This window comes from Triturus cristatus, chromosome 4_2 (assembly GCF_964204655.1).
Source record: "Triturus cristatus chromosome 4_2, aTriCri1.1, whole genome shotgun sequence".
NCBI classification, from domain to species: domain Eukaryota; kingdom Metazoa; phylum Chordata; class Amphibia; order Caudata; family Salamandridae; genus Triturus; species Triturus cristatus.
This window is the reverse complement of record NC_140586.1, coordinates 555,199,647-555,213,602: the sequence shown is the minus strand read 5'-3', so window position 1 is coordinate 555,213,602 and position 13,956 is coordinate 555,199,647. Positions and strand designations below refer to the sequence as shown.

The following is a 13,956-nucleotide window of genomic DNA, read 5'->3' as shown; positions in this document are numbered from 1 at the left end:
AAACTCACCTTATGGAAAAATTTGCAGAGGTCTCTCTTTAGGACATACATGGCGACCTCTTTCAGTCCTTCCAAACCATACATATCAGCTATACAAAGAATTTGACTAAAAGAAAGGAACAAGGTTCATATTTTGTCAGAATGTCCATTAAAAAGATAATGCTTTGGAGCAACAGACAGAAAAGTAATGCTTTAAATTTTATTCAAAGAGCTCAATAACGTTTATATAAAATGAAACACTAATGTTTTCTGCCAGTCACTTTTGTGCACTTCTTTCATATCACATTGAAAATTAGCAGTATTTCTTATTTAAGGAGCTTAAGCTAGGATAGAATATAGAAGTCAGATCCTTCTGCAATGAAACTTGCAGAAGAGATATGTCAAAATGTCTTATTTGTAATCTTAGTCTTGCATCAAAGGTTATCTTCATTGAAGTCCGATATATAAAAGGAAAAAAATTAAAAACTGTAACCCAGGAGCAAACAAGCACAGATTCAGAGTGATCAAGTAGATTGATCTGTCCGATCTAACGAGAAAAAAAATCCCATTTTAGTGTGCAGCACATTAAAGAAACTTAACAACAAATAAATCTTTTCTGTCAATTTAAGTGCCTCAAATCACATCTAAGTGCATTACATCACAATGTAGCCTATCATATAGGAATGAGGGTATTCTATGAACAACATGATCCCAAATTTTCATGGACAGCAATCTCAGCCTTCAGCATTACCATACAGCTATTCAGTCTTGCAGTTGTTTTGATATCACAGTCTGAGTGGCAAATCGAGGCGTGTTAGTTATGTCAGTTTTGGTAAAGAGGACTCTCCGATGTGATATGGCTCTGATGGGACGGCCGCTGCAATGGCGTCACTGCCAGGGGATGGCAATTTGGGTACTGGTGGAATAGGGAAGTTTGGCACTGGTGCTGCTCTCAGGAGCTAGGAAGCTGGTTTACAGTATCACTGTGAGTATACAGGAATCTCAGGGGTTGTCTCGCAATGCTGACTCCCTTTGAGAGGATGGACAGCTCGAAGCCAGCATCACTGCAAGGTGGGAATCTTAATGCTGGTGCAACTGAGAGCAGGGAAACTTGGCTCTGGTGTTGCTGTCATTGGATTGGAAACTCTGTGATGTCATGTTACATAGGGAACTGTAAGGTGGTATCACTCTGAAGGGATGGTCAGCTGGGCACTGGCATCTCTTGCTGGGGGTGGAAAGTTGGACGATGATGGCATTAAGAGGAGGGAAGATTGCAGCTAGTGGGCCGCTTGGTTATGGTGCAACTGTATAGATGGGAATATCGGTGAAGGTATCACTGTCAGATGATGGGAAGCTCGATACAGCGGTCACTGTATGACCAGAATCCTGGCACTAGAGAAAGGAAACACAGCCCTGGCATATCTGTGAACAGATGGGAAGTTTGGCATAGTGGTATCATTAAAAGGGAAGCTCAGTGTTGGAATGACTGAAGAGAAGAGATGGGAGGACCAGTTCTTATGATGCATTAAGGAGAAGAATGCTGGGAGGGGCATGTGAAGAAACGCACAGCTGTAAGCTACTACAATACTGAAAGTTTGTTGCTCAAGGCACTATAAAGAGAGTCTAGCTATGCAGAGCTCTTGACAACAAGGTTAGGCCATTGGCAGAAATATTAAAATGCACAGCTGTCAAGTTTCAAAGGTCCACTAATGACTATCCCATTAAGGTTTTTGCTTTACATCCTGGGACTTTATTTTTAGACAGACTACACAGGACTACAAGTCTCAGAATGCTAAACAAAACCCAGACTGTGTGAGTCATACTTGGACATTGGAAATTAAAGAACATGCTTCTTTTAAGCTAAGTTCGTTGCTGGGCTTCTTTGAAGTATGCTGAAGAATTTATGAATCCTAATACATGAGAGCTTTCAAAGCTACAAACAAAGCACCCAGACAGCCTCATGCAGCATTTCATTGGTCCAGTATTAGAAGCAACAGTCACTGAGAGCAGAGCAGAAATCAGGGAAAGTGGAGAGTTACAGGGAAGAACTGAGGGATGCATGTGCGAATGGAGAGATGGCAATGGAGAGCAGAGAGAACAGGGGAGAGTGGAGAGCAAATGAATTGGGATGGAGACATACAGGGGTAAGAAAAGAGGAGGCACTAGAGACACGGGAGACAAAACCAATGGAGGTAAGAATAAAGAGATAATTGGGTTAATGGAGAGATAATTGGGAGTGGATAGACAACGAAGGGGAGGTTAGATGACAGGGATAAGGAAAAGAAAGTGGAAAAATACTAGGATGCATGCAGAGTCAAATATAGAGAAGGGACCAGAGGGCTAAAGAGGTGACTATAGAAAACAAGGGAGAGTGTAGAATAAATCAAAGGGAGTAGAGCAGAAATGCAGGAGAGAAAGCCATTGACTATAGCATAAATGAAGATGAGAGTGAGAGATATTATACGAATTGAGAGGCAACTATCAGCTAAGTAAAATGCACTGGGTTTCTTCCTATGCAGTAAATAAATTCAGTAAAAAGAGACAAAGAATTATGTGCAATGTGTACTTTAAAATCTTAAATCCTTTATTTTTCCATTGATGAACCCTCTTAACATGCAAAACAGTCTGAAATGTTATGAGGATTAATCAAATTACCAATAATGGATTGTAAATTTTATATGGAATTTATTGACTTTTGAGGAGAGAGAAAGATGGAAAGTGGTGAGATACAGAGGACACGAGAGGAGGGTGGCATGGAGGTATTCAAGGAAGAATGTAGGAGGCTGGCTCAGTGTATAGTATCCACATATGGTGAGGCACTGTGTCCAGGCAACCCATAGTGATAATGTTTAGATGTCTGATAACCAAAGCTCTCAAGGGGTAGCTGTGGAGAGCAGCTAAGGCTTATTCAAGAGGGTGTAAAGTGGATGCATTTACCGTATAGTCAGTCAGCAAGCTTTCACACAAGAAAGAACCACACAAGTGTTTACAAAGATACAGTAGTATTTATTATCACAAGATTAATACATACCTTGATATATCTCCTACCCGGAGATATCAAATACACATCAGAAATCCTTTAAAAACAGGTAAGTAGCATAAAAAAACATAGACCACCATGGGGGAGGGGGGGGGGGGGGGCGGGGTCAAACCATATACTAAGAAAGTGGTATGTGAGACAAGTACCAAACATAACTGATATCCAATGATGGAGAAGTTCAGGGGAAGCAAGGAACCACCAAAGGTGAGTAGCTAGGGACCCCAAGGTGCCTGAGTGCCTAGTGGTTACACTGGGTCAGACGTTCACAGGATAACACAGGGTAAGTTTCGGTAGGTATTTTCATGTTTCAGAACCCTTTCCAAAGGATCCCGAGGACACCAACTGGATCAGAGAAGCTTAGAGAGCCACCCCACCCCTGGATACCCAGGGAACCAGGAAACCTACACCAGGGAGCCCAGAGGCATAGGGTTGAAGTAGTGTCAGAACTGCCCGCTGAAGACAATGGAGGGTCCTAGAAGTCCAGCAGCTACATCAACTCGTGGACCAGGACGGTGAAACCCAAACATGGATTCTGGACAAGGAGTACCTGAAAGCAGATGGGACAGAGTCCAAACCACCCAGAGGTCTCCACTCCTTATCAGAGGTACTTGCTGAAGCACAACAGTCTTGATGAAGCAGCTGTCCACAAGCTGCCCCACGGCGGATGAGGAATGCAGGAAGGTCAGTGGCTGGCAGGACCACCACCAAGCCTTGGCACCGGTGACAGTCGGGTTTGAAGAAAAAGATGCTTTGTTGCAGACGAACAAGGTCTGTGGGGATAAGTCAGGGCCAGCCCTCAGCACTCAGAAGAGCCAAGAGAAATCGTTGGAGACCCCTTGAGGACGCTCTGGCAGCAGGCACAGGGAGTCAAAGGGAAGCTTCAGCAGCCCACAGGAGATGGAGGCCCATGGTGCAAAGAATGTAGGTAGAACGTCAGTCTTGGTGCTTGGCGATGCTGGAGGCTGGGCTTCTTGGAGCTCAAACATCTTCTGTGAAGGGAGTCAACAGGCCTCGGCAACGGGAGACAGATGCGATGCACAATTAGGCGGTTCATGTCTGCTGGAGAGGGATTACAGTCTCCCAAGTTACAGGAAGACTTGTCAGGCATCTCCAGGACCAACAAACCACCAACTGTGTTGCAGAGCCGGGAGATATCCATGGGACAACATGATCAGCAAACCGGTAGTCGACGTAGAGGTGCCTGCGGATGGAGGGCAGTGACTCCTTCACTCCAAGGAGATTTCTTCTTGCTTAGATGCATGCAGAGTCCTTGATGACTCGGAGGATGCACGGCCACGGAGTTGCAGAAACCTGGAAGAGCACGGAGATGAAGTTGCAGCAGGAATCTTCCCACCAAGAGAATTATTGTCTTTTGTTCCGGCTCAATCCAGCAGCAGAGTTTAAGTGTCCAACAGCAAAAGTCTCTTTAAACGATCTTCAGAAGACAGGCAGTCAGGTCTTCAAGATAATGTCCAGACAACTCTAAGGACCCACCCGCAGGGGAGCCCTTAAGTAAGCCTAAAAAGGGGAGGGACATTCTCTGTGGTGACCAACCTATCAGGGGAGGTCAGGGACGCTACTCAGCTGGCCTAGATAGTCAGATGCTCTCAGTGGCCAAGATTCAACATGGATTAATCAAGCAGCCGCCTGGAGGAGCTCTGGGCACCTATCCGGGGAGGAGCTAATCAGGGAGGTTGACACTCCCCTGTCCTTTGCGTAGTTTCACACCAGAGCGGGAGCCAAGACCTCCTGCACTGGACAAACTGGTTTATACAAGGAGGGCACCATATGTGCCCTTCAATGCAGTCTGGTGGTGCTCAGAAGCACCCCCACCCTACCCAATTCTAAAGGAAATCCTTTGTTCAGCTTTCTCTGCCTGAGTTACGCTCATTAGCAGGGGGGCAGAACAGTGTCTGGGGTTTGCAGCAGCACGAGCTGGCAGGTAGACCCTGTAAGGCTGCACAGGTAGGTATTGGGGAGTCCTCTGAGCCCCCCAGTACATAGTGTAATGCAACTAACACTGGAATTGGTGTAGTTGCGTGATTCACATATGTTTTGTACCAATCATGACCAGGTTCGGGTAGCCATTATGTAGCTGGACATCTCATCTTGCCAGTGTCCACTACATACCTTAAAAGGTCTGCCCCGCACTTACAAAGCCCGGAGAATGGAGTCCCAGGTTTGTAGGGGTACCACTGAGCGTGCAGGGGTACCCTCACACTTCGAACCATGCACCCTGCCCTTGGACTGAAGGGCCCTCCTTAGGGGTGACTTATAGGTGTGAAGTGCAGTGGCCGGGGTATAAGAAAAACCTTATATCTAAAGTGAAAGGTGCATGCACCATTTCACGCAGACTGCAATAGCAACTCTGCAGACACAGTTTGCATGGACTCCTATAGGTGACACAATACATTCTGCAGCCTATGGGAGACCCCTGGCGTACCAATGCCCAGGGTACCTCAGTACCATATACTAGGGACTTACAGTGGTGCCCCAGAATACCAATTGTGGGATGTACAACGTACTTATCAGCAAACCTAGAAGAAAGAGCACTGCCACTGGGATCCTGTTTAACAGGATTTCAGTGAACTGGAGTCAAAACACACTGACACCAGGCAAAAAAGTGGGGGTATCTATGCCAGAAATATCCTACTTTCCTACAGTAGACATACAGGAAGAGTGAAGAATAGTATGGGAAAGTGAATATGTGTACATAGGAAGGAGAATGAACGATTAGAGAAGGCAAAGGGACAGAAGCCAAGGTAAAGAGAGTGGTGAATGGAAACAAGAGTGGAGGGGAAGTGTTAAGAAAGAAGGGGAGTGGTGAAGAGTTTAGAGGGGAATGGAGCATGATATGAAACGAAAAGCAGGAAAGAAAAGGGAAGATGGTGTTCAGGAAGTATGCAGGGATATGGAGTTGAATATATAGATGGAAGTTGAGACATAACTATCATTAATGCAACAGGTGGTGGCACTGGGGTGTGAGGGTCCCACTGCATCTAGATTACTGCTATTGTGTTAACCACCTAACCAAGGGCCTTCTCTTTAGCTGCATTAGGGTCCATGGTCCTTGCTATTCTACTGACCTGCTATGGACTCCTGACCATAGCTTGCACTATAGATTCAGCTCTGTACCACCAGTACCCAGTCACACCGCTCATGCTCCCTCCTCAAAGCCCAGTCTCTCCCCCCACATCCTCATCACTAATTGAGCTCAAAAGGGCATCTCTAAAAACCCTCTTTATTGAACCCTAACTCTTAAGTCACACACTCTTCTCTGATACCAAGCATTACTTGAAACACCTAGTTAAGGATGAGTGTTTAAGGCTAGTGAGGCCCCAAGCTCTTCATTGAGACACACATCATCATTACAGGCCTGCCTCCAACCTTGTGCATCCCTGCTACTCTGTCAGCCAACCTGCAGACAGTGGAACCAGACAACCATAGTTTAATCCAGGGACAATACATGGCTGAATTACGTGTTTGTGATAAAAAAAAAAAAAAAGATTTTCTCCGAGCCTCAGTTTTCTTATACAACACGTTTTAGACAAGCCCGAAGGAATTGATGCTCACAGCATGAACCACAACAATGCTTCAGCACCCACCTTCCTGTTTCAGTCCTAACTCCTATCATCCATTCCACTCCTTAAATCTCATCTCACCGATTAAACTCACCCCTTAAGCCCTGCCACATTCTTTAGTAATTGTTTTACCCCCACAAGTATCACAACCACCCTTGGCTTAGGGCCCAAATTATTGTACTTGCACCCCATCACGTGCCATTACTCTTCAACTGCTTACCTCTTTAAGCCTTGTCCCTCCTTGCGCTGCTGTTCCCACTCAAAAGCCCTACACATTTATATTTTTGGACCAAATACTTTCTCCCATTCGTATGTCCTATTCACTCACTCCTTCCAGCACATGTTCAAGTCGTTACGTACCTCCTATTCATTGTGCCCTACCCTTAAGCAGTTGTTTGCCTTACCATAATCTGCTTCCTAAGCACCTGCTTTCCAGAAACTCTGCAGCAACAGCACTATTGCAGTGAAACGAACATGCTGAGATGGCCACGTTCTTTACATCATAAAACCAACAAGTTCCTGTGGTATTACATTCCAGTTTATTTCCAGTGTATTTGATCTGTTTCTTTAAGTTATATAATTTCAAGTTAGAATTGTTGTATGTCATGTACTATTGGGTTCTGCTGGAGTCAGTTACTTCTGGCTTCAAGCTTCATGAGTCGTTCCTCCTGTGAGCTCTTCTTTATGCATTTTACTTTATTGATATTCAGTCAATAAAGCTTAACATTTAACATCATCAACGCTTCCAGAAGTATTATTAACCCTTACTACAATTTGGTACCAGGAGTGGGGTTGTGGACATTTTCTGGAATTATTTGGAATTACTTTCTTCGATGCTGATTTACACTCCAAGAGCTCACAGGTCTGCCTGCTCAAAGATACAAGAACCATCATATCCTTGTAAGCTATCCGAGGTTAGTTCAATATTTTTTGCTACGTGCAAGTTTTTTCATTGACCTTGTGCCATCGTTCAGAAAGAACCATATACAACGTATACAACGACTCGGAGCACCGGTATACTGTATAATTGGAGCCTCGTCATTTACCCTGATTCACAGCGAGGTTAGTTTGCCTCATGTCATCGCCATTGTTTGAAAATACGCAGCGCATGCCTCGCGCCATCATTATTTGAAATAACACATCTCCCTCCTCGACGTTCCAGACTTGAAGGTTCCACCTTCTCTTCTTTTTCCTGCATAATGTGCGTCCCGCTTTGCATCCTGGGAGCGTGCTGACGCGTCACGCACGTTGGCGGGTATATTGGTTTAGTAAAGAAGTGTTTTCATCGTATCTGGAGCGTCTCTCACAAATTACAGTTACCGGCATTGAAGCCTTTCATGCGACACCGTATTCGGTGATTCGCACACCTATCCCATTTCATCGTCGTTTCAAGTAACTCAACAATTTTATTGGTGTGACACACAGTGATTCTCACACCTTAGATTTCTGCCTTAATGACAGTGAGTTATCTTATATTTTTTTCTTTCATTTACATGGCTATTCGAGTATGACTATTTGTCATCCATTTTCCTCAAATCGAAATTTGCTCATATTGGCTTAATACTTTGATGACTTTGACTTTAAGTATCATATAAATTTAAAATACTTTTTTGGGGAATTTGAGGATCTCACCTCCACTTACAAGCTAAATGACTTCAAATCAAGGTGTCATCCAGCCAGCGCCATTTCTTGTGAAACCCGGCAAGCCTGAACTTAAATGGTCAGAATGGCTTAGAGACTTTGAGAATTATCTTACAGCTATTGATGCAGACAACTACTCTCCAAAGAGGAAATTGGCTTTATTAGTCAATCATTTAGGTACAGCAAGTCGCAGAGTTCTTGAAAATTTACCAAGACAGCCTGAACCTAATGCTGAAGATGCAGTCTGGAATATCTTTATTGAGGCAAAACTACGCATGGCTAAATAGTATTCGGACACTACAAGTGTTATGTTAGAAAGGTTTCATTTCGCAATGTGCAAGCAGTCTTGTGAAGAATCAGTTGAGGATTACATAGCGACTAAGAGTTTTAGCTGAAAAATGTGAATTTGGCCCTGATATTGATACTTATATCAGGGATCAATTTGTGTTCTACTGTTTCTCCAAAAAAATTCAAGAACGACTACTCACTTCACGCAATCCCACCTTGGCTGAAACAATCGACATTGCCAAGAGCATTGAAAGGTCGATTGTCACATCCAAAGTATTGTCTGGTCAGTCCAATCAAACCGTGACTTCTCCTACACAAACTATAGTACAAACTTCTGGGTCTTCTAATGTGAGTCTTGTTTCTGAGGACAATGCTGTGTGTTCTATTAGTGGTAAACAAACATAGAGCAAGAATAGAACTTATAAAAATCAATCTCCAAGAGGGCAGTTGGTATGTTTTCGGAGTGGTTCTAGAAACCACATAGGAAACAATCCTAATTGTCCTGCTTTGGGAAAAAAATGTACTAAATGCCAAAAGATTGGTCATTTCCTAGGAGCTTGTAGAAGTAATGTTAATTCAAATCCAAACAGGGTTAGAATTTCTAACATATCAGTAGAGACACAAGATTGTATTTCACAATTTGCAAATGTTGTGGTTACTATCGAGGTACCGGAGTCTTTTGACAAACCTATCAAAGGGCCTCTGGTTGACATCTCTATCGACGGTAAGACTATTTTAGCAATGGCTGATTCAGGAGCTCCTGTTACCATTCTTGCAGATTGTACATTTTATAAGTTTTGGCCAAAAGGTATGTTGCTTATTACTCCAGACATCACCCCAAAAGCTTTTGGAGAACACAATATAGATCTTTTGGGTTATTTTTGGGATAAAGTAGAATGCCTAGGGAGAACTGTTAAGACAAAAGTCTATGTAGCCATTAAAGGAAGAGACATCATAGGCTGGAAGGATCTTGCCCTTCTAGGCATTATATTACGACCTGGACAAGACCCTCCTATTGTACTTGGTGATCTTCCTTCCAATATTTTGGCCATTGATCAACCCGAAATGAATGTTGAAGACCTAGTAAGATCTTTTCCAAGTGTATTAAAAAACACAGTAGGTACTGTTAAGGGCTATGAACACACTATACTATTAAAAGAAAATGCTATTCCAATAATACACAAGGTCAGGCCTGTACCTCTTACTGTTACAGAGGATTTCAAAACTTTGCTTAACAACTTACAAGCTGAAGGTATAATCTACCCTATCAATTCATCAGAATGGATTTCTCCGGTGGTTTTGCGGAAAAAAAGGAATGGAGAACTGAGGCTATGTGTGGATTTAAGATCTTGAAATCAAAATATCTTCATCAACTGTCATCCCCTACCTCTCATACATGAGATGTTAGCTAAAATTGGGAAGTCCAAGTTTTTCTCCACCATAGATCTACACTCCGCTTATCACCAAATCCAACTCTCTCCAGATTGTCAAGCACTCACTGCATTTGTGACTCCTTTTGGAGCCTTTAAATACCTAAGGTTACCATTTGGACTTGCATCAGCCGCGAGTGTTTTTCAAAAACTTATGGATAACCTTTTTGGTAAATTTTCACAAGTACAAGCATATCAGGACGATGTACTCATCCATACTGAAACCAAAGAAGAACACATTAAAATTTTACAGGAAGTGTTAAGCATTTTGCAAGATAATGGAATGACAGTAAAAGCAAACAAATGTAAGTTGTTGGTCAATGATGTTGAATATCTAGGTCACAACATTTCAAGCGAGGGCATCAAACCAAAGTTTTGTAACGTAGAAGCTATACGCAATGCATCTCCACCTGCAGATAAAGATGCATGCGGTCATTCCTTGGTCTATGCGAAAACTATGCAAGGTTTGTACCTGTCTATGCACAAATGATTCAACCGTTAAGGTATCTCCTTAAAAAGGTATTAAGTTTGAATGGAATGACACTTTACGTGATGCATTTGAAAAGATAAAAATGTTAGTCGTCAATGCTCCAGCCTTACATCCATTTGTATCCAATGCTAATTCTTTTGTCTCAGTAGATGCTAGTCAGAGGAGCCTTGGTGCAGTTTTTGGACAATGGATTGATGGCAAAGAACAAACTGTTGCCTTTGCCTCTCGCACTCTAACTCCAACAGAGTATAACTACAGCACTATCGAATGAGAGGCACTCGCCATTGTTTGGTCAGTAAAGAAATTCAAAACATACATATGGGGTAGTCGGTGTGAAGTCTTCACAGATCATAAACCATTAGTGTCTTAATTGTGTGGTAATGGGCTGGGGAAATCTTCTGCAAGGCTGGTCAGACTTCTCTCTAAGTTACAGGAATATAATCTCAACATCAAGGGGTCGATTCCGATCCTGGAATTTTTTTTCCCCGCACGACTCGTATCCGTATTTTTTTACGTACGAATCGTACAAGTCCCGTACAAACAGCGAAGTACGATTCGTACGTGAAAAATACATACGAATCGCCTCGGGAAAAGTCTACGAGACGTACCCGGACAGTTTTACATACAAATCGTAAAACTGAAGTCCGAGCGTGCAAGTACGATCCGTACCGCCCGTCTGAAAACACAAGCGCATGGAAAAGGCTCCGTACGGAGCGAACTTTGTATGAGCCCTACCCCGAGTACACTTGTGCCCGGGGTACGAGTCGTACGCCCCCCCAGCCTCCCAACCCTCCTGCGTACGTCCGCACCGTACCCCCCACCCCCGTATGTACGGCGCGTACCCCCCACCCCCGTATGTATGGCGCGTACCCCCCACCCGCGTATGTCCGCACTGTACCCCAGGCGTACCCCCCACCCGCGTATGTCCGCACCGCACCCCAGGCGTACCCCTATCCTCGCGTATGTACGGACCGTACATACGCGGGTGGGAGGGGTACGCCTGGGGTACGGTGCGGACATACGCGTGTGGGGGGTACACCTGGGGTACTGTGCGTACATACGTGGGTGGGGGGTATACGGTGCGTACATACGCAGGTGGGGGGGTACGCCTGGGGTACGGTGCGTACATACGCGGGTGGGGGGTACGCGCCGTACATACGAGGGGTGGGGGGTATGCACTGTGCATACGGTAGGGGTACGGGTCATACATATGCAATGTTGGGGTACGCACCGTACATGATGACACGTACAATGTGGGTGATGGGGTGTACGTCGCGTAGCGGGCCCCCTTTTCCTCGTGCATCGCAGCGTACTTAGCTTTTCCGGCACTTTTGGGCTCCCGTAAAAATATAGCCATGCGGAGTGCTGTAGGTACGAATCATACTTGCTGGTCCGTAAAACGCTGCCTGACTCCGTGCGGACGTCGCGTACGCGCTGTCCAGGATCGGAATTGTATGTACTTTTTAGCCGTATGGCGTTTTTTCCGATTCGTACGGAAATGCTATTTCTGTACGAATCATACTTGCTGGTTTGTACGGTGGAATTCCCAGGTACGAGTCGTACGGAGAAAACGCTCCGTACGACCATTTGTACCAAGGTTTTACAGGATCGGAATCGGCACCCAAATATATTCAAGGAGGTAAGAACATTCGTGCTGACTGTCTTTCTCCTATTCCTCTCATTGACAGTAGTGAAAGTGAAGATGATTTCCATAAAGATTGTGTAGTTGGTCTTATAGATGCTGTCTCAAAATGCAACGGAAGTATATCACAAGATAAATGGGCTTCTGCCATGGCACTTGATGAGACACATAAGAAAGTACAAATTTATATTAAAGGGAAATGGCCACCTAATAAGAAATTGAGTAATGATGTCAAGTGTCTTGCACAAAGTAGTGAACAACTATCCTTTGAAAATGGAGTTTGTGTGAGGAATGGGTTGTTTATTCCTCCTATATCCCTTAGAGAAAAGATTATAAATATCTTACACGAAGGTCACTTCGGCATTTCTGCAACTTGCAAGACACTTAAAAGTATCTACTGGTGGCCAGGTATGGACAAACAGGTGGCTTTATTCATAGATAACTGTCCCTGTTGTGTTGTTTCGGACAAACATTGGAAAGTTCACACAAAACCTTTGATCTCTGTTCCTTTCCCTGAACTCCCATGGGATAAGATTGCTTTGGATTTCTCAGGCCCTTTCACATTACTGCTCATAGGCAAAAGGTACTGCATAGTAGCTATAGACTACCATTCCAAATGGTTATATTACTCATGTGTATAAGCAGCTAATTCAGCTAATGTTATTTCTTTTCTGCAAAACATTTTAAAAATTGAAGGGACTCCTAACTATGTCATCACTGATAATGGCCAACATTTAATTTCTCACCAATTCACCACTTTTCTTGAGAAGGCTGAAATAAAACACTGTTGTGTTGCTTTGTATAGTCCTTCCTCGAATGGTCTTGTCGAGAGGGCTAATCGGTTTCTCAAATAAGGAGTACAAACTGCTATTGCAGCCAATGTTGATGTAGGTGATTTTCTTCAAAGTAAAGTTTGGGCTTACTTGACTGCACCTCATTCCGCAACCGGAATAACACCTTTCAAAGCTCTTAGAGGCAGAGAAGCTAGATCTAAACTCATGCCACACTAGTCTAGTGATTTGACAGTGGGCTCTGCTTTAATTGATAAAAGGAATACTAGAACAGATTATCAAGAGGTTAAATCTAGAGTGGCTCATAAGCAGTTTTTACAAGAGAGTTCCTATGATGGTTGTTCCATACCTCATGATCCATTATTCAAGACTAATGATTGGGTAATCATTAAGAAACCTTTCAAAGTTTGTAAGGGGCAGTCTAGGTTATTTCACCAGTCAAAATTGTCAAAGTCACCAAATCTTCTGTATTTTTAGGTAATAGAGGTTGGTGGAATAAGAACAATGTTGTGAAAGTTTCTGACAACCAAGTTGAGATATTTAACAAAACTTATGCAAACAGATTTGATGAAGATGATAATGGTTTTATTTTTGGACCTGATTTGCATAACAAATCCAATTCAACCAATGTTATGATTAATCCTGCTGCAAGTTCATCAATAAGTTCGCCAAGTCACTCTTGTATTCCTTTTGATGTTGTACCTACACGTAACCATCGCATATATAAGATACCACAAAGATTCAATGACTATGTATTATATTAATTTGTTTGTTTTATGGGGGGAGGGTATGTGGCATTACATTCCAGTTTATTTCCAGTGTATCTGATCTGTTTCTTTAAGTTATATAATTCCAAGTTAGAATTGTTGTATGTCATGTACTATTGTGTTCTGCTGGAGTCAGTTACTTCTGGCTTCAATCTTCATGAGTCGTTCCTCCTGCAAGATCTTCTTTATGCATATTACTTTATTGATATTCTGTCAATAAAGCTTAACATTTAACATCATCAACGCTTCCAGAAGTATTAATAACCCTTACTACAGTTCCATTGCCTTCCGCTGCCTCCTCGTCAAAC

At 43.3% G+C, this 13,956-nt stretch overlaps 1 protein-coding gene across 2 annotated transcripts in view; it reads right to left on the bottom strand.

The window, feature by feature from the left end:
* The window catches only part of BTBD8 (BTB domain containing 8), a 430,373-nt gene that overhangs the window by 257,514 nt on the left and 158,903 nt on the right, over positions 1-13,956 (bottom strand). For both annotated transcript variants that reach the window (XM_085602178.1, XM_085602180.1), the window contains one exon: positions 9-105. In XM_085602178.1, coding sequence (XP_085458304.1) covers positions 9-105 — 97 coding nt within the window. The remainder of the gene's footprint in view (positions 1-8; positions 106-13,956) is intronic.